The 23,967-nt window shown below is 42.6% G+C and overlaps 1 protein-coding gene across 1 annotated transcript in view; it reads left to right on the top strand.

The window, feature by feature from the left end:
• Positions 1–23,967, top strand: part of afap1l2 (actin filament associated protein 1-like 2) — an 86,152-nt gene that overhangs the window by 42,669 nt on the left and 19,516 nt on the right. The window contains exons 5-8 of the mRNA XM_010865827.3: positions 16,787–16,898; positions 18,993–19,201; positions 20,144–20,323; positions 20,762–20,848. Of these exons, the coding sequence (XP_010864129.2) occupies positions 16,787–16,898; positions 18,993–19,201; positions 20,144–20,323; positions 20,762–20,848 (588 nt within the window). The remainder of the gene's footprint in view (positions 1–16,786; positions 16,899–18,992; positions 19,202–20,143; positions 20,324–20,761; positions 20,849–23,967) is intronic.

Raw genomic sequence — 23,967 nt, 5'->3', positions numbered from 1 at the left:
AGCTCCTTAAGAAATGTTGTTGGAATCGAGTCTAGCTGACAATTTGTGGGTTTATAACTCATTACAAATTTTGTGATGTGAGTGCTTTTCGGTATTGTAGTGAACTTTCTATCCAGGCTAGTCTGAATACTTCCAACTTGGTGGAGTGCCACTTTCGCTTCAATTTTCTGGATGCTTGCTTGAGTGCTCTAGTATTGTCTGTGTACCAGAGAGCAAATTTCTTGTTGCGTATTTCTTTTGTTTTTATGTGGTGCAACCATATCTTAAGTACTTCGCAGTGTTGAGTTTAGATCCTCGATTTGATAGTTTGCAGATTTATTTACTCTGCCGTTGATGAGCAAACGTTTAAGAATATCAGGGAATCTATTTGTAGTCTGAGAATTTATAGTACGGCTCATTGTTGAGACATGTTGGATAAAAACCATTGAATCAATTATGGATTCAAACGCTTTTTGAAGAGGATCATTGGACTTTTCCGTATGAATATTGAAATCGCCAATAATGTGAATACCATCTGCCATGATTACAAGGTTAGACAAAATTCTGGAAACTCATTGAGGAACATTGTGTATGGCCCGAGGGGCCTGTAAATAGTAACTATGTAGAACAATTTATCAGCCTGGTTAACTTACATGAGTAAAACTTCAAAAGAATGAAAATCAGTGATGTGTTTGAGAGTGAATTTATATTTACTGTCATAAATATTAGCAACACCCCCTCCTGTTCAGGATGCATGGGGGATATGCTCACTAGTATAGCCAGGAGGAGAGGCCTCATTTAGGGCAGAGAATTCATCATGCTTTTGCCACGTTTCACATAAGCCAATAACATCTAGTTTATGATCAGAGTTTAATTAATTCACTGCAACTGCCTTTGGAGCAAGGGATCTAAAATGGGACTTTAGGAGTCCCATTTTGAGATGCGAGGTGATAGTCAATTTTATTTGTGATCAAGGTGGAGGAATGCTTTATCTTAATAAGGTTGCTATTGTTAGCACTACCTAGTCTAACCTAGTCACAGTGGCAATAGGTAAAACTGTACTAACTACTCTGGCTATGCTATCGACAGACTCCACTATGCTAGCAGGCAGGCCTGCAGCCTGACCTGCACCCTATCTCATGGTGAGGCTATAGGAGTGAGACTCCTGTCATTGTTCCTAGATAAAAGAAGAGCACCACAGCTAATACCATTAACAGAGAATTGAAAAGACAAGTATTTTTTACGTTTTACTTAACAATACCCGTTTTCTGCAGTATTGTGCATATTTGTGTGTGGTTGTACAATTAAACAAAAAAAAATATTTTGTCCATGCACTTTTGTAATTTGTGCGCCTGTCACACTTGGAACTGAGCCACCAGTCTACCACAAGATTTGGATTGAATCTCTCTACAGGAGGTCCTTCTAGGCAGATCCTCATCAGGTCCATGTGCGGTCAACACTAAAAGACAGCTTCTTGTGTTGGTCTTGATTCTATTCTGGGCAGAGAATCCCCTTTCGCACTGGGCTGCAGAGTTGTGCAGCACAAGCATAATCTCTACTAGCTTCAGGATGTTCTAGGATGAGGCAACAATCTTTCATTTAAACGTATGTCTTGATAAAACTTGCAATAAAATAACTATAACCACTTATACCAACAGCTACATGGATTACCTTGTAGTTCTGCTTGTAGGGCTGTTTTGTAAGCACCTTCGGCCACAGCATAGAATATGGCTTGTATTTGAAATTCTGGGTAACAAAGATCTTCAGCCCTTGAAACTTTTCTTGAATTGCTGCAGTGTTGCATCTGCATGAGAAACGTGATTTGCAAATATGAATCATACAGTAATGTTATTTCAATACAGCGCCCCAAACAAGTTGGAACGCTGTGTAAAATTTTAAGAAAAAATGAATACAATGATGTGCAAATCATTTAAACCCTAATTGCAATAGAACATAGGACAAAGCCACCATATGACATGTTGAAACTGAGAAATGTTACTGTTCCTTGAAAAATATATGCCCACTTTTTTGACGCCAGCAACACGTTTCAAAAAAGCTGGGACAGGGGCAACAAAAGACTGGAAAAGTTTTGTAATGCAAAAAAAACCTGGGGGAACATCTCAAAACTAATTAGGTTAATTGGCAACAGCTTAGTAAATTTATTGAATATAAAAAGTGCATCACAGTGAGGATCAGTAGTAAAGATGGGGAGGGATTTACCACTCTGTGAAAGACTTTGCTGCAAATAGTGCGGCAATTGAAGAATACCGTTTCTCATCTCATCATCTAGGGTACATAATATTAAAACATTCAGAGAATCTGGAGAAATCTCTGTACGCAAGGGAAAAGGCCAAAAACCAATATTGGATGGCTGTGATCTTTGGGCCCTGAGACAACGCTACATTAAAAACAGACACTATTCTGTAGTGGACATCACTGCATGAGCTCAGGAACATTCCTGAAACCATTTTCTGTAAAAACAATACATTGCTGCATCCACAAATGCAATTTAAAACTCTACCATGCAAAGAAGTGACCATATATAAAAAAGATCCAGAAATACTGCCGCCTTCGCTAAGCCTGAGCTCATTGAAGATGGACTGAGGCGAAGTGGAAAAATGCCTTGTGGTCTGAGAAATCAAAATTAGAAAATATTTTTGGGAATCTGGACTAAAAAGGAAAGCGACCACCCAGCTTGTCATCAGTGCACAGTTCAAAAGCCAGCATCTGTGATAGTATGGGGGTGCATTAGTGCACATGGCATGGGCCACTTGCACATCTCTGAAGGCACCATTAATGCTGAACAATTTGTACAGGTTTGGGAGCAACATATGCTGCCATCCAGACAATGTCTTTTTCAGGGAAGGCCTTGCTTATTTCAGCAAGACAATGCCAAACCACATTCTGCATGTATTACAACAGCATAGCTCCATAGTAAAAGAGGCCGGGTGCTACCTGCAGTCCAGACCTGTCACCCACTGAAAACATTGGGTGCATTATGAAACAAAAAATAAGACTAAGGCGACCCTGCACTGTTGAGCCTTAATCCTATATTAAGCAAGAATGGGAAAAATGTCACTTTCAAAGCGATAGCAATTGGATTCCATAGTTCCTAAACCCAGAGTATTGTTAAAAGAGGAGGTTATTCAACATAGTGGTAAACATGCCCCTGTCCCAACTTTTTTTGAACATGTAGCCGGCATTAAATTCAAAATCATTCAAAAAAATATAAAATGTCTCAGTTTCAACATTTGATATATTGTCTTTGTACTATTTCCAATTTAGATATAGGGAGAAAGGATTTGCATATCATTGCATTCTGTTTTTATGCAATTCAGTTTATTGTCCATATATTCTTAGAGAATATACAGTGGGGAGAACAAGTATTTGATACACTGCCGATTTTGCAGTTTTTTTCTATCATAGGTACTTTTAAACTGTGAGTGATGGAATCTAAAACAAAAATCCAGAAAATCACATTGTATAATTTTTAAGTAATTCATTTTCATTTTGTTGCATGACATAAGTATTTGATACATCAGAAAAGCAGAACTTAATATTTGGTACAGAAACCTTTGTTTGCAATTACAGAGATCATACGTTTCCTGTAGTTCTTGACCAGGTTTGCACACACTGGCCCACTACTCCATACAGACCTTCTCCAGATCCTTCAGGTTTCGGGGCTGTCGCTGGGCAATACAGACTTTCAGCTCCCTCCAAAGATTTTCTATTGGGTTCAGATCTGGAGACTGGCTAGGCTACTCCAGGACCTTGAGATGCTTCTTACGGAGACACTCCTTAGTTACCCTGGCTGTGTGTTTCAGGTCGTTGTCATGCTAGAAGACCCAGCCACGACCCATCTTCAATGCTCTTACTGAGGGAAGGAGGTTGTTGGCCAAGATCCCGCAATAAATGGCCCCATCCATCCTCCCCTCAATACGGTGCAGTCGTCCTGTCCCCTTTGCAGAAAAGCATCCCCAAAGAATGATGTTTCCACCTCCATGCTTCACTGTTGGGATGGTGTTCTTGGGGTTGTACTCATCCTTCTTCTTCCTCCAAACATGGCGAGTGGAGTTTAGACCAAATAGCTCTATTTCTGTCTCATCAGACCACATAACCTTTGCCAAATTCCTCCTCTGGATCATCCAGATGGTCATTGGCAAACTTCAGACGGGCTTGGACATGCGCTGGCTTGAGCAGGGGGACCTTGCATACGCTGCAGGATTTTAATTCATGACGGCGTAATGTGTTACTAATGGTTTTCTTTGAGACTGTGGTGCCAGCTCTCTTAAGGTCATTGACCAGGTCCTACCGTGTAGTTCTGAGCTGATCCCTCACCTTCCTCATGATCAATGATGCTCCACGAGGTGAGATCTTGCATGGAGCCCCTGACCGAGGGAGATTGACCGTCATCTTGAACTTCTTCCATTTTCTAATAATTGCGCCAAAAGTTATTGCCTTCTCACCAAGGTGCTTGCCTTTTGTCCTGTAGCCCATCCCAGCCTTGTGCAGGTCTACAATTTTATCCCTGATGTCCTTACACAGCTCTCTGGTCTTGGCCATTTTGGAGAGGTTGGATTCTGTTTGATTGAGTGTGTGGACAGGTGTCTTTTAGACAGGTAACGAGTTCAAACAGGTGCGGTTAATTCAGGTAATGAGTGGAGAACAGGAGGGCTTCTTAAAGAAAACTAACAGGTCTGTGAGAGACAGAATTCTTACTGGTTGGTAGGTGATCAAATACTTATGTCATGCAATAAAATGCAAATACATTATTTAAATATCATACAATGTGATTTTCTGGATTTTTGTTTTAGATTCTGTCTCTCACAGTTGAAGTGTACCTATGATAAAAATTACAGACCTCTACATGCTTTGTAAGTAGGAAAACCTGCAAAATTGGCAGTGTATCAAATACTTGTTCTCCCCACTGTGTATATATATATATATATATATATAACACACAATTCTGGATATTTATTTAAGACTACTGCAAAATTCTAAGTTTCTCTGGTTTAACTATTCATAGGTATGTGTTTGGGTAAAATTAACATTTTAGTTTTATTCCATAAACTACTGACAACATTACACCCAAATTCCAAATAAAAATATTGTAATTTAGAGTTTTTATTTGTAGAAAACAACAACTGGTCAAAATAACCAAAAAAAGATGCATTGTTTTCAAGCCTCAAAAAATGCAAAGAAAACATTCATATTCATTTTTTAACTTGTTTTAACTTAGGAAGAGTTCGGATATTAATATTAGGTGGAATAACCCTGATTTTTATCACAGCTTTCATGCGTATTGCCATGCTCTCCACCAGTCTGCCACATTGCTGTTGGGTGACTTTATGCCCCTCTTGGCACAAAAATTCAATTAGCTCGTCTTTGTTTGATGGCTTGTGACAATCCATCTTCCTCTTGATCAAATTCCAGAGGTTTTCAATGGGGTTCAGGTCTGGAGATTGGGCTGGCCATGACAGGGTGTAGATCTGGTGGTCCTTCATCCACACCTTGATTGACCTGGCTGTGTGGCATGGAGCATGGTCCTGCTGGAAAAAACTATTCTCAGAGTTGGGGAACATTGTCAGAGCAGAAGGATAACCTTTACTTGGCTTGATTCATGCATCCCTCACAAAGACAAATCTGCCTGATTCCAGCCTTGCTGAAGCATCCCCAGATCATCACCAATCCTCCATCAAATTTCACAGTGGGTGCAAGTCACTGTGTTTTGTAGGCCTCTCCAGGTCTCTGTCTAACCATTAGACAACCAGGTGTTGGGCAAAGCTGAAATTTTGTCTTGTCAGAGATGACAATACTCCATTCCTCTATGGTCCAATTCTTATGGTCTTTTGCAAACTTCAGCCTGGCTCTTCTTTGCTTCTCATTGATGAAGGGCTTTTTTCTAGCTTTGCACGACTTCAGCCCTTCCCTTAGGAGTGTGTTTCGATACCGTCCTCGCCATGCACTTCACCCCAGCTGCTGTTTGCCATTCTTTTTGTAGGTCACTTGATGTCATTCTATAGTTGTTGAGTGACATTCGAATTAGTTGACGGTTGTCTCGGTCAGTGGACAGTCGTTTTCTCCCTTTTCCAGTCTGTAGCTTTGTTGTCCCCAAGGTCTGTTGCTTGACCTCATTCTTATGAACCGCCGTCTTTGACATTTTCAGGATGGAAGCAACCTGACTCTCACTATATCCCTCTGCCAGTAAAGCCAGAATTGAACCCTTCTTTTCCTCACTCAAAGCTTTTCTTTTCAACTTTTCTGTCGTGCTGAATAGTTATTTTTGTATTAAAATTACCTTTCAGGTACTACTTGCACTGTTTTTGCCATCCAGCTGGTCCTATTGCAAGAGGATAGTGATGACCACAGCTGTGGTTTTTATATTTTTCCTTGTTAAATTAGATTTGGTTCAGGTAATCACCTAATCAGTGCTGTGTTGTAATTTAACAGACACAGGAATGGAATGGCTACCATACATGTTGAGATGCTTATTTAAGAAAAATTAGGAGTGGTCTCTTACTTTTTTCCAGAGCTGTATATGTGCACAAAAACTAACTTTTTTGCCAGCCCTTGGACATCCACAGGTGTTTTACCTGATGCAACTAGGTGCTCCATATGTTGCTGATTAAGAGAGTGGCCGTCATCTGTGCCATTGTCTTTGTTATGTCCGTCTTCATGCAGAAACACTTGGAAGGCCATGTGGATGTGTGTAATCCAGCTTTACTCTAGACATACACAGCATGTCTAGAAAAACCTCACATATGTCAAATAAATCTTCACATTCCTTTATGTTCTATGGTATCATGTTCCTGTAACATAGAAATATATGTATTGGTCAAATATTTTGTATTTGATTACAATAATATTAAATACAAACCTATGTGCCATGCAGTGGATTGGGATTATATGGGCCCCTTCCTTCCACTGCAATATGCCCCCCCGCCCCATGTCTCATGTTTACATACTGTAGCCTCTGATCGACTCCTAGGGTCACCACTTTCTGCAACTGTGCATCCTCTCCATTCTCATCTGGACTTATGGATCTGAATGCTGGCTTGGTGGAATCCATAATACCTTGAATAAAAAACATTCACAAAATAAAGTTAGTCAAAGGCTAGATGACTAAAAATTCAATACTATGTAAAAAATGTATACACTTGCTACTCACAAAGGGTATGAAAGTGTTCCAACTGTTATCCCTCCAGAATGTTTACAGGTCTTCCATCTTCCAAAAGCCTCACACAGAAAATCTCACACTAGGTTTTGAGGAATAATCAGTGTCACCATCTATCATCACCGAGAGGAAACTTGCTTTTTTGATTTTGTTGTTGTCAAAATGGGTTAATATCCAGTCTGTTTTTTTACCAAGTATCATTGGTCCAAATTTGATAAATGGCTCCTCTTCCTTTGCAACAAGGTAGGCTATATTAACCTTTATTCCAAGTTGTCTTCCCTGGGTGTTGTTTGTTGGCCATGATGAAATAGACATCTATGCTTTTGATGTACTTATTTGGTACATTATGTTTAGTAAACTGTTTTGGTGCAAATGAAAGTGACAACAGGCACACTGGAGAGGCAACAGCATGACAACCCCCAAAAAAGGAAATTATTTTGCAGCTGGTGGCCACAGACAATTGCTCTCTCCGTATCCTTCCTGGCTGATTCTTCTCTAGTTTAGCATTTTGCTAGTGTCCTTGTCATTAATGGTAGCATGAGGCGGTACCTGCTGCCCATTCAGGTTGCACAGGCATTCCAACTCCTCCAGGATGGCACATCCCTATGTGCCATTGCAAGAAGGTTTGCTGTGTCTCCCAGCGCAGTCTCAAGTGCATAGAGGAGATCCCAGGAGACGGGCTATTACATGAGGAGAGCTAGACAGGGCCGTAGAAGGGCATCAACCCAGCAACAGAACTGGTACCTTCCTCTTTGTATGAGGAGGAACAGGAGGAGCCCTGCCAGAGCCCTACAAAATGACCTCCAGCGGGCTACTGGTGTACATGTTTCTGACCAAACTGTCAGAAACAGACTCCATGAGGGTGGCATGAGGGCCCAACGTCCTCTAGTGGGACCTGTGCTCACAGCCCCACACCATGCAAATCGATTGGCATTCACCAGAGAACACCAGAATGGGCAGGTCCGCCAGTGCCGCCCGTTCTCTTCACAGATGGGAGCAGGTTCACTGTGAGCACAGTGAGCATGTGACAGACATGAAAGAGTCTGGAGACGCTGTGGTGAATGTTATGCTGCCTGCGACATCATCCAGCATGATCGGTTTGATGGTGGGTCAGTGACGTCTGGGGAGACATATCCTTGGAGGGTTGTACAGACCTCCACGTGCTCCACGTCCAGACCTGAATCCAATTGAGAACCTTTGGGATGTTATGTATCTGTGCATCTGATGCCACCAAATAATGCCACAGACTGTCCAGGAGCTCACTGATGCCCTGATCCAGGTCTATGAGGAGATCCCCCAGGACACCATCTGCCGTCTCATCAGGAGCATGCCCAGACTTTTTTGACATTGCATACAGGCATGTGGGGGCCAAACACACTACTGAGTCACATAATGAGTTACCGTGATGACATTCAAGCAATTTGTAACAGCCTGTGATTTTAATTGTTTTCTTTGATTTTCGGTGTGATTTTGGTTTCTGTTGACTGTTGTAACATCTTTTTGTTCTCAACAAATTACATAATGTGTGGTAAAGATGTTGATCTTTAACATATTTTGTTCATCAAGACCTGATGTTGGATTTAAGTGTTCACTTAAATTTTTTGAGCAGTGTATTTAATGAAACTGCCTGTTGAGGACCCATGAGGAGTCTGCTTTTCAAACTAGACACTAATGTTGCCATGTAATTGTCCTCTTGCTCAATTGTGCACGAGGGCCTCCCACTCCTCTTTCTATTATTGTTAGAGACAGTTTGCACTGTTCTGTGAAGGAAGTAGTACACATCGTTGTATGAGATCTGCAGTGTCTTGTTTCTGAGAACAAGAATTGACTGAGTTTCAGAAGAAAGTTATTTGTTTCTGGACATTTTGAGCCTGTAAACAAACCCACAATTGCTGATTCTCCAGATACTCAACTAGTCTAAAGGCCAGTTTTATTGCTTTTTTAATCAGGACAACAGTTTTCAACTGAGCTAACATAATCACAAAGGGGTTTTCTAATGATCAACTAGCCTTTTAAAATGAGAAACTTGGATTAGCCAACACAACGTGCCACTGGAATACAGGACAGATAATGGGCTGATTATTGCTGATAATGGGCCTCTGTACGCCTATGTTGATATTACATAAACACATAGCCATTTCCAGCTACAATAGCCATTCACAACATTAACAGAGTTAACAGAGTTGTTCTGATCAATTTGAAGTTTATTTTAATGGACAAAAAATGCGCTTTTCTTTCAACAACAAGGACATTTCTAAGTGACCCCAAACTTTTGAATGGTAGTGTAAATTTTTTGTCGCATTTCCAATCAAAATGGTAACACTGTAGAGCTCAGCCTCAAGGACTAGAAACGAATGCCAAGACATTGTTCTGCATTGTTTCCCAAAAAATGTGTTGTACTAATAATTGGCATTTCCTGTCTGAACTCACATTCATTTAGTAGTAGTAGTAGCACATGTTTTCCCATAACTATAAATCCCAGACCTGCGGCAACATTGTGAATCAAAGCTTTAATAGTAGGTGCTGTAATCACCTACAGAAATTTCAGCCCTCTCAGCATGATAAAGCAGATAAATTGGTGTGAAAATAAGTATGAGGCTTGAGAGAAGTGGTGTGTTTAATGCTGACTGGTTAAGCTAGAGGGCTTCTGAACTGGTGCTGTGTGAGATTGGGGGGTCAAAGACAGACAGGATGGGATCATAACGTCCCCTCTGAGTCTTGAACTCACCATGCCGACACACACACATATACTGGTTTTTGATTAGTAACAGCTGCTTTTGCTGTGGTATGGGAGTGCTTTCGGTGGCTGGAAAGCCTCCATTAAGTGTGTGTATGTGTACATGTGCACTTGAACAAAATGTATTGTGAGTATTAGTCAGTGTGTGAGCATGTTTCTACCTTATTGCTGCAATTTTTTGGCATGAGCAGAGTTTTATTGCAAATGCATTGTCTTTCACCCAGACTAGGGGTCAACAATACAGAGATGGTCTATCCATGATTTCTTTATATTCTGAGTAATTTATTCTTTAATGTGTAGAGAGAGTGGCAAACAAGGACTTTATTTTTTGCTCAAAGAGCTGTGGACCAGGTTTAAACCCATGCTGCTACAGTACATTGCACCAGAGGCCCATTAAAATATTGGGTTAAGTATATTATCTTTGTTCATGAAATAGGAAATGATGTGCAACTATGATGAACACGCATGCTTCAAGCACTTTGTGAAGACGTAATCACGTCTATTTAGGACCCTGGGTGCGCAAACCAAGGCCCAGCATCACCTAAGAGTAACGACCGCACAGGGGCTTGATGCTCGAGGGGGAAGCCCACGTAGAGGCCCACAGGTCCAATTCTTGAGGCCATGAATACAGGATCCAACTGTTGCCTTAGGATGCTATTTCCTGCCAGACCCCATAGAGGCAGAAGGACTTCGGAAATGATGGGTCGTTGGGCCAGCAGGTAGCCACAAGAAGGGGAAAAGACATCCATTGTTTAGCCTAAAGGAAATTTTGCACAGCCAACCTCAGAGTAGCGCTCACATTGAAATTGCTAAGGGGCTCGAAAAATTGACAAAAACAATTGATTTGGTGTGCACTCCTTGTAATGGCAGCGAGTATCCCCAAACTCAGTTCTTGTGACATGACACCCTGAGTCCCCTGTAAGAACAACAGTGGAGCCTGGAGAAATAGGGATGCAGCCAGGAGGTGGTCAACTCCTCCAGGAAAACAGGGAGAGAATGCGCAGCTGACTCGTAGACTAGAGGCAGACAAATCCTACAGAACCATGACAGTTTGGAAAATCATTAGGCGTCTCTACAGTAGAGGTCATAGAACTTGATGTGGTCAGACAGGGTCAATACCAGTGGTGGATGGAACTGGTTATCCTCCGGGAAGAAGTGATCCATAGTCCTAGACCATAGTCCTCTGCGCTTGCAGAAACTCTGTTGACTTCTGTTGGAGAGCCCCATAACGAGCATCCAAAAAGCCCTTATCCAGTAACTAATTATTATCAGTTGCCCTATTGTTAATTTTTACGGTACAATGCCATTAATTGGGTAGTTCAAAAACCGCACTCAAAGTGGACTGTCATCTGCCTGTTACAGAGGAGGGGCTTCTGTCTTGCCACTTTGAAGGACTGGTTGGTGGAGGTCTGCAGAGATGGCTGTCTTTCTGGAAGTTTCTCCGATATCCACACAAAACTTTCTGATCACCTTCCTGACCAATCGCCTTTGCAACCTGATTGCTCAGTTTGGCTGGGTGGACAGCTTTAGGCAGAATATTGGGGGTTTCAAACTCCTTTCATTTAGCAGTGATTGAGGCCACTGTTTTTATTCTTGGGGACCCATCCTCAGAAAAGTCTCTACATTGCTGTAGAGACTTTTTGGGACCCATCCTCAGGGTCTCTGCCTCGGCACAATCCGGTCTTGGAGATCTACAGATAATTCCTTTGACCTCATGGTTAGTTTTTTTTGTCTGAAATGCACTGCCAACTGTAGGACCTTATGTAGACAGATGTGTGCCTTTCTAAATCATGCCCAATCAATTGAATTTGCAATAGGTGGCCTCCAATCAAGCTTTAGAAACATCTCAAGGGTAAGCTATATTAACAGGATGCACCAGAGTTCAGTGTTATAGCAAAGAGACTGAATACTTGTTTTTTATATTTTAATACATTTCCAAAGAAATCGAAAACCTGTTTTTGCTTTGTCATTATGGGATATTATGTGTTAGATTGATTAGGGAAAAATCTCTTTAATCCAATTGAGTAATGTAACAAAATGTGGAAAAAGTGAATGGCCTGGAATTTTTTTGAATGCGCTATATTCAATAGTTCATTTTACAGAACCTTTGTTTTGTATTCAGAAAAAAAAAGGTTTACTCGTGATCAAGGCAATCCAGAAATACAGATGTCATGAGTCGCAGAACCCCTTTATCGTCAGTTTTTGACTAATTTTACAGAACTTAGCACAGTAGCTATGTCGCTTTGTCACCTGGAGCAACACTCACAAGGACCTTTGCAAGAACATCTTTGCTAAACGAGAGATTTCATGAAACCAAGATCACTAGTCTGACTGGTTTCACTTCACAGCTCTCAGTCACGCCCATTAGTACATTGAATGCGTGGAAATTAGAATATCTCTCCTTACGTCCAGCACCCCAGTCTCCCTCCAAAAGCCCATAGAACGAGAAAGCCAGCCATGCCTCCATCCATCAGGAAAGGTGCTGTTTACAGGCCCCCACCTGAACCCCATTTTAACAACATTTCAGCTTAATCATCAAAGGACATTAACTTCAAAAGCGTAGGTGTCTTGGATCAAAAGCCTGCATACCCAGCAGTTCCATAGATAAGAGGTGTTTTCTACTGTAGCCTAAAGTAGCAGTTGTTGTACTTTCATGAATAGAACAATGGTAGGAGAGCGTAGAACTATGGGATCATAGAAAATCAACCTTCGAGTTGGATTTACATGAGCTACATATAGATGCAGCCAGTTATTGTGGTAAGTTAGGGGCAGACATTTAAGGGCTGTGACAACATGCATTTATTTAATTTAAGGTCAAGAACGATCCATCGTTTACAATAAAACAGTAAGTTTTTAAGTGCACAGAGTTATTCCTAAGAGCTACTGAAACACAACATGGCTTGACAGGACTACACAGGTAACTAAAATTACATTGAACACAATGACCAGGAGGGCACCTGGGTTAATTAATAAAGGTTCCGGGGTGCAGTACCCTTAAACACAGCGACACAGTTTCAGTCTGTAACAATAAAGGGGAAAACGAGACTCAGGTGAGAAGACTAAAGACAGGTGAAATCAATGAATGCAAGGGATGAACAAATGAAAATGACTAGACAAACTGCACGCAGCTGGCCATGCCCGGCTTTTATACAGAGATCATAACAGATACATGTTATAATCTAAAGTACCTAAAGTAACATTCCAGAAAATCATTTTTTTGCAAAGTGGTGTTACCTAAAACTATACAGTCAATCAAACTGACTGAAAGACCAAGAAGATGGACAGGGCCAGGATCCCACAACTCCTGGCCGATTTATAATTTAGATCCCTATAATCTGCCTTACTCCCAGCCTTGAGGGAGTGAATATTTCACTGTACTGGATTCTTGGCATGGGAACGGGGGACTTTCCATGTTCTGGGTGTTTAGTTTTTCCCCCCCATTCTTTCTTAAAGCACCCCCTCTCCTCATTCCTCCTTATTTATGCCCATGACTCCTGTTTCGCTTCCCCTAGCATGCCGTTTCCTTGGTGACGAAGTAGAGGTTATTGGGCGTGTATAACTGTATTCCAAATAACACCCTAAATTCTTCCCTTTGTAGTGTACTTCTTTTAACCAGAGCCCATAGGGAATAGGCTGCAATTTTGGACATAAGCTATGTGTGCGAGATTGGGTTAGGAGCAGAGATTCTGGTCGCTGTGAACTAGGTCTGTTTGGACTCAGCGGGATGAATAAGGATGAGCAAATACAAAGGAGGAGCCCTTTCAGCAGATAGACAGCCACAACACACATGGTATAATGCCTATTGCCTTACAACACAGTCATATCAGGACAGCTGGGCTATACAATGGTTCATCCTCCAGTCCCTTGACCCTGGACAGAAGAACAGGCATATTGAGTTTGAGGAAATCTAGCAAAGAGAAGGAGTGGGGGCTGCCCTGGAATGCTTAGAGTTTTGTTTTATAGCATCACTGGCAGATGGCTTAGCTCTTAAAATTTGCTTTACTACACTGTTTGGTGGTTCAGCACTGTCTATATGTAGCTATTGCACTGCTTGAAATGTTTGTCTGTCTGTTTGGGTTTGTATTTGTGGGTCGGCATGGTTCTGCTTTGGTGTATTATATTTTGTTATTATGAACATTAATGTACTAAAACTCTTTATTAACAGTCTTCTAAAAAATATTAAGCCAGCCAATTGTATTTAGACAGTCTGAATTTGTTTTCTTTTTCAATCACTTATCAAATTAGTCAATAACATTAGTCATTCCACTTCATTATGTGCTCATTCAGAAGGTCTTGTTCAATTCTAGTCAGCCTTTCACCAGAGATTTAGAAGACAGCTAAATACACTGAGTAAGACTTAAAAGTGTGTAGAGGTGTGAATGCTTATGTGTGAATGCTTCTGTGAGTGTGCATGAGGTGGAAAGGGGAGAAGAGAGAAGGGTACTAAATATGAAATTATAATGGATTGTTCACTATGTTTCACTATCTTTTAGACAAGTCCCTCTTCAGAGAACATGACGCTCTGTTTCATCCATACCAAATGAATAAATAAACATACATTAAGTATGTTAAATAGGCCCTGAATGGTGCAGCGGTAAAGTTGCTGCCTCAGAGTTTGAATGTTATGAATGAGCTCAGGGGTGCCACAGAGGGCAGTGCAATTGGCTAGAGTCATCTGGGGTTAGGCAACAACATTCGATTACTTTTTCATCACAACCTAGCAATTTAATTTGACTGTGAGCTCAATCGAGGTTGGAGAGTGTGTTCCTCCCAATACATATGGATTCCTGTTTAGACTTCCTGGGTGTGCAATGGTCCAGCAGTCTAAGCTCCTGCCTCCAGTTGATGGCTTGTACTGCTCAATTGAATCTGGCCTACTGCTATTTCACTGACTGACTGACTGCCCCTTGTTAAATAGCGTAGTGGTTTGAGACACAGACTGCCAAACAAGAGGTACTGCGTTTGAATCTTGTCCCAGTCAAGACAAATTATGCATTAGGATTTGTTCCAGTTAGACAAAAACATCTCTGGATGCAACCTTCAGTATCTATGTTATAGTAAGCCTGAAATAAAACTGTTTACGGATACATTGTGACTGTTTCTGGTGGGTTTTCGAAGCAGGCATCCGTGCATGCTTTTTGGGGTAATATAGGCTAGATCACAACCCCTTAGGCAGTAAAAGAGCAGCGGTTTCCACAATTGTCTCGTCTTTTCACTTGACGAAAAAGTCAGTTATCTTCATCTATATTGATATTTGTTGTATCAATGTCCTTCATGAATTAAATAAAAACAAACATTGTTGTGCCATGAAATGAAATAGCTTAGGCAGTGTACATTTCATCTTCAGTCACCCTTGCAATTGCTCAATTCTTATCACTATCCCAATTAGTAAGTTAGTAGATACTAGTAGGCCTATTACTGGCTAATAAGCTGTTAAAACAGCCAATGGCAAAAGCCATACAGTTCATAGATGCTATTTGTTTTGGAGGTAAACTTAATAAGAAACGTTACTCAATTTAACAGAATTCCTAATGGTGTCTAGTGAAATATTCAGACTTGATGTTAATCCATGACAAAATTATCTAATGTTCAGATGCTATACAGACACTGAGCAAATGTATAGCTCTGTGGCGTATTGGTTTAAGATACGTTCTCTCATGTGGGAGACCTGGGTTTGAATCCTGTGAGAGCAACAACGTTCATCACTTCTAATTTCGGGCCAGCTGAACAATACTTTTCTGGTTTAAATAAAACAATATTTTAAGTGTAGAAGGTTTGAAGCGTACAATCACTTTAAACTAAATATTTACCATGAATACTAAAGAAATCCCCTAATAACATAAATTCTTGTGCCGTTGTCACTAAGCTGAATTTCTACTGTGAGAGCCAGCGAGTGGAGAATATGAAGTCTTCACATAATGTTATGACGGAACACTGGAATGGCTTCTTAAGATGTAGTGGAAATACTTCATTATGACTGTATATATGTATGAGACGACTGGCTTGGCAGTATGTAGTTAAGCTGTAGATGTTGTGGTGAAACTCAGCACACCACTTGCCTCAGGGAATATTTTTACAGTGGGAATATTAGATGGCTGGACCCAAGAGAAAGAGGTTAAACTACTTGATTGATTTGGGAAAGCCAACCAGCCCACCCTGTGCGGTGGGCTGTGTTGCCTCCCTAAGGCAAACACGTGTGGAATTCCCATCCTGAGTTCGGTTGGAGTGTGAGGTCACAGGAGGATTGGTTACATGTGGAATTCCCCCTCTAACTAAAAGAAATAGAGGTTATCTGCCCAATGTTCTTAAAAACGTTTCATAGAAGTGTTTGTGTGTAAATGTGTGAACCTAAAAAAATAAAGAACCCATGTTATTGAGGTTAGTGTAAGACTTAGGGCTATATGGAACTTCGATGTGTGTGTAATATATTTTGTCCATGTAAATTTAAAAACACCTGATCTCTCAAACACCCCTCATCTTTGTAATCCATTAAGAAACCAAATCTCATCAAGATCATGTCTCTTTTAATACCAGCTTTTTCATATCTGATATGGCCCATAATTGATAGGTTTTTAATCTGCTAGTGCACTACACTTATGTAATGAGCCCTTTTAATTCTCCTACCTAGCAAGGCATTTCATTGTTATGACATGTTTCAAGGGCATCACTGATTATGGTTTACCACCTCTATTCCTACCATGGGGTGTACATAAAGTGTCTGTTTGAATTAGAGGGTCAGATGAACATTACTTCTTAGCAGACCCTCTTATCTTGATGCATTTAGTTTCCTTGCTCTAGGGTTGCCTGCCATTCCATTTGAGAGGGAACCCACGAGATCTTTTGGCTGAAATGGGTTTCACCTATCTTTTTCCCTGCCTCCTTCTTCCCTCTTACAGGTTGGAGTAGTGAGAGAGCCCTTTCCCTTGCCTCCAACCCCAGCCTTCGCCTGCTTGGAGTCTCAGGAAGGATATTACGAAGAGGCCCAGCCGTATGAGGAGGCCATGAATGGTGAGTCCCTGCCCTGATTCCTCTGTTCTATACTCCATGACCTGAATTCAGCCCAAAGCCTCACCACTACTTTATATTCCAGTCAATTTCACCCAATTAAAGGGACGGTTCAGCACAACTTGTCATTCTTTTGAAAGGATACTTCACCGTCAGCCAACCCATTAAGGGTCAACCCAAATTTAAGAGTTAACAGCGGTCATCTTTCGTAGCATTCAAGACCCTCACCCAGACAAAGCTTCACAGTGTCTTCAATGATAGGGCATAACATTTCATTGATTCTAGCTCAATCTTTCTTCCTCTCTCAGTCTTGTGTGATTGTCTATATGACTCTGTCTCAATTGCTTCAAAAACACTGTTCAGTCAGTTTATTAAGATTAATTCAATGATGGAGAGGAAGTATGAAGAACAGAGGAAGGAGGGAGAGGCCAACAGCAGCAGTTGGAATAGGGTTGTCCTTTGTTCTGCTATAAGCAGTCTTCTTGCTGCAGACACAGGGCCAAAGACCCATGACTATAGCCAAGAGAGAGATGGGAGATAGCAGAGGGAAATGAATGGCACACAACAGTGTGCTTCCATTTCATAACGATTAACCCTTTTTGTCATAATAAAAAGGAGTTTTAGATGACAGTAGGACAAAGAAGCCAGAGTTCCTGGTCATTAAGGTGGACAGACAGCATGTTTCATTCTCATTCAAAGTCTGTTCACACACCGGTTGTCAGTAGAATATTTAGTATAATATTCAGTCTTTAAATGGATATACAGTGTTACTGTGACTATACTGTGGACATTATTAGTCAAGATGGCTTTGAAGGGTTCTGGTTAAATGAAGGTTATGTTTAAAAAAAGAGGAGTGTAAGCGAGCTTTGAAAGAATGCTTTCATTTCTTTGTTCTTTAGAGAGTTGTGTGTTTTCATTTGACCTGAGAACTTTCACATTGTCTGCTTCTAACATCACAGGAAATGGTGTCAGAAATAATCTGCTCACTCACCCGCTACAATTTGTAAACCACATTTCCAAAATATGCATTGACATTGTTGGTAAATGTTTCAAAGCTGAGTGCTTGTTGGTATGTTTGCAGTTTATCAGTATCATCTTTAGATCTTTACCGCTATGTGTTAAAATAGCTTTTCACAGATCACCTAGGTTTTTTAAAATACAGACAGAACAGCAGAAAAGCTTTTTCAGCTAATAAAAAACCTAATCCAAGGAAGTAAATACAACTCATACCCATGTTTTATGCATTTTTATATAACTTTTAAGTCATTTATTCAGAGCAAGTTACAGTAATGCAATTGGTTTTACATGGAGATGAATCAAGCAAATGCCATTCAGATAATCCCTGTTTTCTCTCTTTTACTCACTTATCTTCCCCTCGTCTTTTTTTCTCTTTTATCACAACCCCGGTAGATGTGGGTTGTTTTGATCTCCTCTCTGGTGCATGGATGTGTGTTTAGCGCTCCGACAGTGGTCTATATGCTGTCTTTGCAAGTTGTGCCTGCATTTCTTCTATTTGTGTGCATGCGTGTGTGTGAGTCTCTGCCAGTGGGCAAGTGGTTAACTGTGCATGTTTCCATGTCTTTCATACCTTTTGTTATGAAAGACTCATTGGTGTCCCTATACAAAGTTTTTCTGGTTGTGTTGCTGATAAAGACAATACCTGATGATTCGGGTTGTCCTTGTCTATGGACACAGCCCACGTGCATTTATTATTTATAAAAAATTGTACTCTTAAAATGTTCACACAGCACATTCAGAAAAGGACTGGTTACCCCTCTGAAGCTGGTTCTTCTCTAGGTTTCTTCATAAATTCCGGCCCCATTTAGGGAGTTTTTCCAAGCCACTGTGCTTCAACACTGTTGTTCCTTGCTCCTTGGGGTTTCAGGTTGTGTGTTTTGTAAAATAACTTTGTGACAACTGCTGATGTAAAAAGGGGTTTATAAATACTTTTGAATAATTGATTTTGGTGAGTAGGCCTCATCTCCTCTTGGCTGATGCTTTGGCTGGAGCTACCAAATAAATAAGTTAAGTAATTAATTCATCCTCTGTCTTAATCGTCATGCTGTTCTTAACCTGATGCTGTTCTGTGTCTCCCAGATGACGGTGAGGCCGTAAGCAGTTCTTATGAGTCATACGACGAGGAGGAAGTGACCAAGGGAAAATTGTCGGCACAGCACCAGTGGCCGTCCACTGAAGCGTCCATCGAGCTGATGAAAGACGCACGTATCTGTGCCTTCCTCTGGAGAAAGAAGTGGCTGGGCCAATGGGCCAAGCAGCTGTGTGTCATTCGAGAACATCGCCTCCTGGTGGGTCGGAGGACTACGCAGTTTGTCTGTATTATCTTGTGTAAGGGACAAGCGGGTGTTTGGCAATAGCAACTGAACCAAATTTGCCGTTCACATTTACCAAGCAACTCCGAATTTCCACAAGAAATTAGGGTTAACTGACTGGTTTAAGGAAAAAACCTTTTATGTTATATAGTCTGTAATTGACATAAACCATTTAACAGTCTCTTATGCAGAACCCCTTACAGGAGGTGTTACTGGACTACTCTTGCATCTCTTTAAGTTGCAAAAACAGCACACATACCACAAAAAAAGTGCATTTTCAAATCACACACATATACTATTATTTATGTGTGGAGTGCAGTACTTAATTTGAGCAACAGGATCCTGCAGTGCTCTCAAATTTGTCTCAGTTTCTTCCGGCACCTATTTTGCACGGATTCAATATATGTCATGCATTATTTGTCCTTGCCCATTACTGCACTTTCACTGCAAGCATTCTACTAAATTTACTTTTCATAAATATGCCTATTCCTGCAGCCCCCGTTGTAGCCTTAGCACCACCTGATGAGATTGTGAAAGTTATAGCTCTGTATTACTTGCTATTCCTGCTACCGATTCAATGTTTTTTCTCTCACATTCAGTCTGTATAGTACTACAACTCACAAAAAGATTTAATGTGACATATATGCAAATAAATCCTTGTATCATAGAATATTGAATAGTCAACATACCGTTGAATAAAATATTTATATTTGCAAATTTTTTCTGTCATAGCAAAATATATAAATTATGAAAAACAGGTTCTGTATTCTAATAGTTATATGGTCTGTATTGACTAAACAATTTAAATTATATTAAGTTAGATTTTTTCTGTCCACAAGCATTGTCCAACTGCTCCAACCAACTATACTACCATTTCCATCTTTAACCTCTGGAAATATTCCCTTTGTGTTCCAATAGTGCTACAAGAGCTCGAAGGAGCAGGTCCCACTGTTGGATGTGAGCCTGCTGGGCTGCAGTGTGGTCTACAAGGAGAAACAGCCCAAGAAGAAGGAGCACAAGCTGAAGATCATCCCAATGGGCGGAGAAGCCATTGTTCTTGGCCTGCAGAGCAAAGAGCAGACTGAGCAGTGGCTCAAGGTAAAGAGACTATTTGTATGGACCAGAGTCAGGCTCTTGGTGTTTAATTCAAAAAGTACATCTAAAATTGCAATTAAGATTTCACAACTTGCTTTTCAAAGAGGACATTTGCATTTGACATTTTAGTCATTTACTGATGCTCCTATCTGGAGTAACTTACATATATATTGGAAAACAAAGAGAAGGGATGCATTCCTGAATTGAAATTGAATTAATACCCAATGTTAATGAATACAAATCAAGCATATTTGTTGCACACTAAAAGCATGTCAAATAGTGAAATGTGTACAGGCGTTAACATTTTGAAAATGAAAGAGGAAATTACACTTGAAATAGAGACTGTTTCAGTAATGGGTTTTGTTTGCTATAGTACTTATTCAGATGAGGTGACTAAAATAAGAAGAACTAGTGGTCATGGCTTTTTGTCTCTCCAATCAGGTGATCCAGGAGATCAGCCCTAAGCCAATAGAGGGATCTGAAATGGCAAACTTTGTATCTGACTCCCCACGACTCATCTGCACTAAGGTAGTATATCATTAAAATAAGAAAATCTCCTTACTGGTAATATGGCTATGTGGGGATTCTGACCAGATAAAAGATACTGTGATTGCAGTTTGCTGCTTCATTGCCAAACCAGGGTTCGCACAAGGGTCCCGCAGATGGTGGTGCAACTGGCCAGCGCCATCAGGGTTTGGGGTAGAGTAATCAACTATGGATACTTTGTGGTTGAGTGTAGCCTCACAGTGCTCTTGCAATTCCTGCAGCTGAGAGTTCAATTAAAGTAAAAGACTGGTGACTTCATGGTTGAGGGAGCGATGTGATAAGATGGCATTGGCTGTGCTTCGGAAGACACAGAGTATAGTTAACTCAAGAAATATTGGCAACCCTTCATGAAATTGAGCAAAACGTAACGCATTTTGACCTGAAATATAAGGAGGAGTGTTCGTTTTATTTTAACAAAATAAGTCCATCCATCCATCTTCTTCCGCTGATCCGGGGCCAGGTCGCGGGGGCAGCAGACTAAGCAGAGATGCCCTGACTTCCCTATCCCCAGACACTTCCTCCAGCTCTTCCGGGGGGACACCGAGGCGTTCCCAGGCCAGCGTGTCCTAGGTCTTCCCCGGGGTCTCCTCCCGGTGGGACAGGCCCGGAACACCATCCCGGGAAGGAGTCCAGGAGGCATCCGGAACAGATGCCCAAGCCACCTCAGCTGACCCCTCTCGATGTGGAGGAGCAGCGGCTCTACTCTGAGCTCCTCCCGGGTGACCAAGCTTTTCACCCTATCTCAAAGGGACCACCCAGCCCCCCTGCGGAGAAAGCTCATTTCGGCCGCCTGTATCCGGGATCTTGTCCTTTCGATCATGACCCAAAACTCATGACCATAGATGAGAGTAGGAACATAGATTGACTGGTAAATCGAGAGCTGCGCTTTGCGGCTCTGCTCTTTCTTCACCACGACAGACCAATACATCGACCGCATTACTGCAGAAGCTGCACCGATCCGTCTGTCAATCTCCCGTTCCATTGCTCCTTCACTCGTGAACGAGACCCCTAGATACTTAAACTCCTCCACTTGAGGCAGGCACTCCCCACCAATCTGATGTGGGCAAGCCACCCTTTTCCGACTGAGGACCATGGCCTCGGATTTGGAGGTACTGATTTTCATCCCCACCGCTTCACACTCGGCTGCAAACCGTCCCAGTGCATGCTGAAGGTCCTGGTTTGAAGGGGCCAACACGACATCATCCGCAAAGAGCAGAGACAAAATCGTGTGATACCCAAACCTGACACCCTCCGGCCCCTGGCTGCGCCTAGAAATTCTGTCCATAAAAATTACGAACAGAACCGGCGACAAAGGGCAGCCCTGCCGCAGTCCAAAATGCACTGGGAACAAGTCTGACTTACTGCCGGCAATGCGGACCAAGCTCCTGCTTCGGTCGTACAGGGACCTGACAGCCCTTAGCAAAGGACCCAGGACCCCATATTCCTGAAGCACCCTCCACAGGATGCCGTGAGGGACACAGTCGAATGCCTTCTCCAAATCCACAAAACACATGTGGATTGGTTGGGCAAACTCCCATGAACCCTCCAGCACCCGTAGAGGGTATAGAGCTGGTCCAGTGTTCCACGGCCCGGAGGAAAACCACACTGTTCCTCCTGAATCCGAGGTTCTACTATCAGCCGTATTCTCCTCTCCAGTACCCTGGCATAGACTTTCCCGGGGAGGCTGAGAAGTGTGATCCCCCTGTAGTTGGAACACACCCTCCGGTTCCCCTTCTTAAAAAGAGGGACCACCACCCCGGTCTGCCATCCCAGAGGCACTGTCCCCGACCGCCACGCGATGTTGCACAGGTGTGCCAACCAAGACAGCCCCACAACATCCAGAGACTTGAGGTACTCAGGGCGGATCTCATCCACCCCCGGTGCCTTGCCACCGAGGAGTTTCTTGACTACCTCAGTGACTTCAGCCCGGGTGATGGACAAGTCCACCTCTGAGCCCTCATCCTCTGCTTCCTCAATGGAAGACGTGACGGCGGGATTGAGGAGATCCTTGAAGTACTCCTTCCACCGCCCGACGACATCCCCAGTTGAGGTCAACAGCTGCCCACCTCTACTGTAAACAGCATTGGCAGGCCACTGTTTCCCTCTCCTGAGGCGCCGGACGGTTTGTCAGAATCTCTTCGAGGCCAGCCGATAGTCCATCTCCATGGCCTCACCGAACTCCTCCCAGGCCCGAGTTTTTGCCTCCACAACCACCCGGGCTGCAGTCCGCTTGGCCTGCCGGTACCCATCAGCTGCCTCAGGAGTCCCACAAGCCAACCAGGCCTGATAGGACTCCTTCTTCAGCTTGACGGCATCCCTTACTTCCGGTGTCCACCACCGGGTTCGGGGATTGCCGCCTCGACAGGCACCGGAGACCTTACGGCCACAGCTCCAAGCGGCCGCTTTGACAATGGCGGTGGAGAACATGGTCCACTCAGACTCAATATCTCCAACCTCCCTCGGGATCCAGTCGAAGCTCTGCCGGAGGTGGGAGTTCAAGATCTCTCTGACAGGAGACTCGGCCAGAGGTTCCCAGCAAACCCTTTTCCATACGCTTGGGTCTGCCGAGTCTGTCAGGCTTCCTCCCCCGCCATCGGATCCAACTCACCACCAGGTGGTGATCAGTTGACAGCTCCGCCCCTCTCTTCACCCGAGTGTCCAAGACATACGGCCGCAGGTCAGATGAAACGACAACAAAGTCGACCATCGACCTACGGCCTAGGGTGTCCTGGCGCCACGTGCACTGATGGACACCCTTATGCTTGAACATGGTGTTCGTTATGGACAAACTGTGACTAGCAAAGAAGTCCAATAACTGAACACCACTCGGGTTCAGATCGGGGGGCCGTTCCTCCCAATCACGCCCCTCCAGGTTTCATTGTCGTTGCCCACTTGGGCGTTGAAGTCCCCCAGTAGAACGATGGAGTCCCCAGTTGGAGCGTTCGGCCCATAGGCACAAACAACAGTGAGAGACCTATCCCCGACCCGTAGGCACAGGGAAACGACCCTCTCGTTCACCGGGGTAAACTCCAACACATGGCGGCAGAGCTGGGGAGCTATAAGCAAACCCACACCAGCCCGCCGCCTCTCACCATGGGCAA

The sequence above is a fragment of the Esox lucius genome, chromosome 5, assembly GCF_011004845.1.
Source record: "Esox lucius isolate fEsoLuc1 chromosome 5, fEsoLuc1.pri, whole genome shotgun sequence".
Taxonomy (NCBI): Eukaryota; Metazoa; Chordata; class Actinopteri; order Esociformes; family Esocidae; genus Esox; species Esox lucius.
Note: the sequence above shows the minus strand (reverse complement) of the source record. Positions and strands in the feature narration are given on the sequence as shown.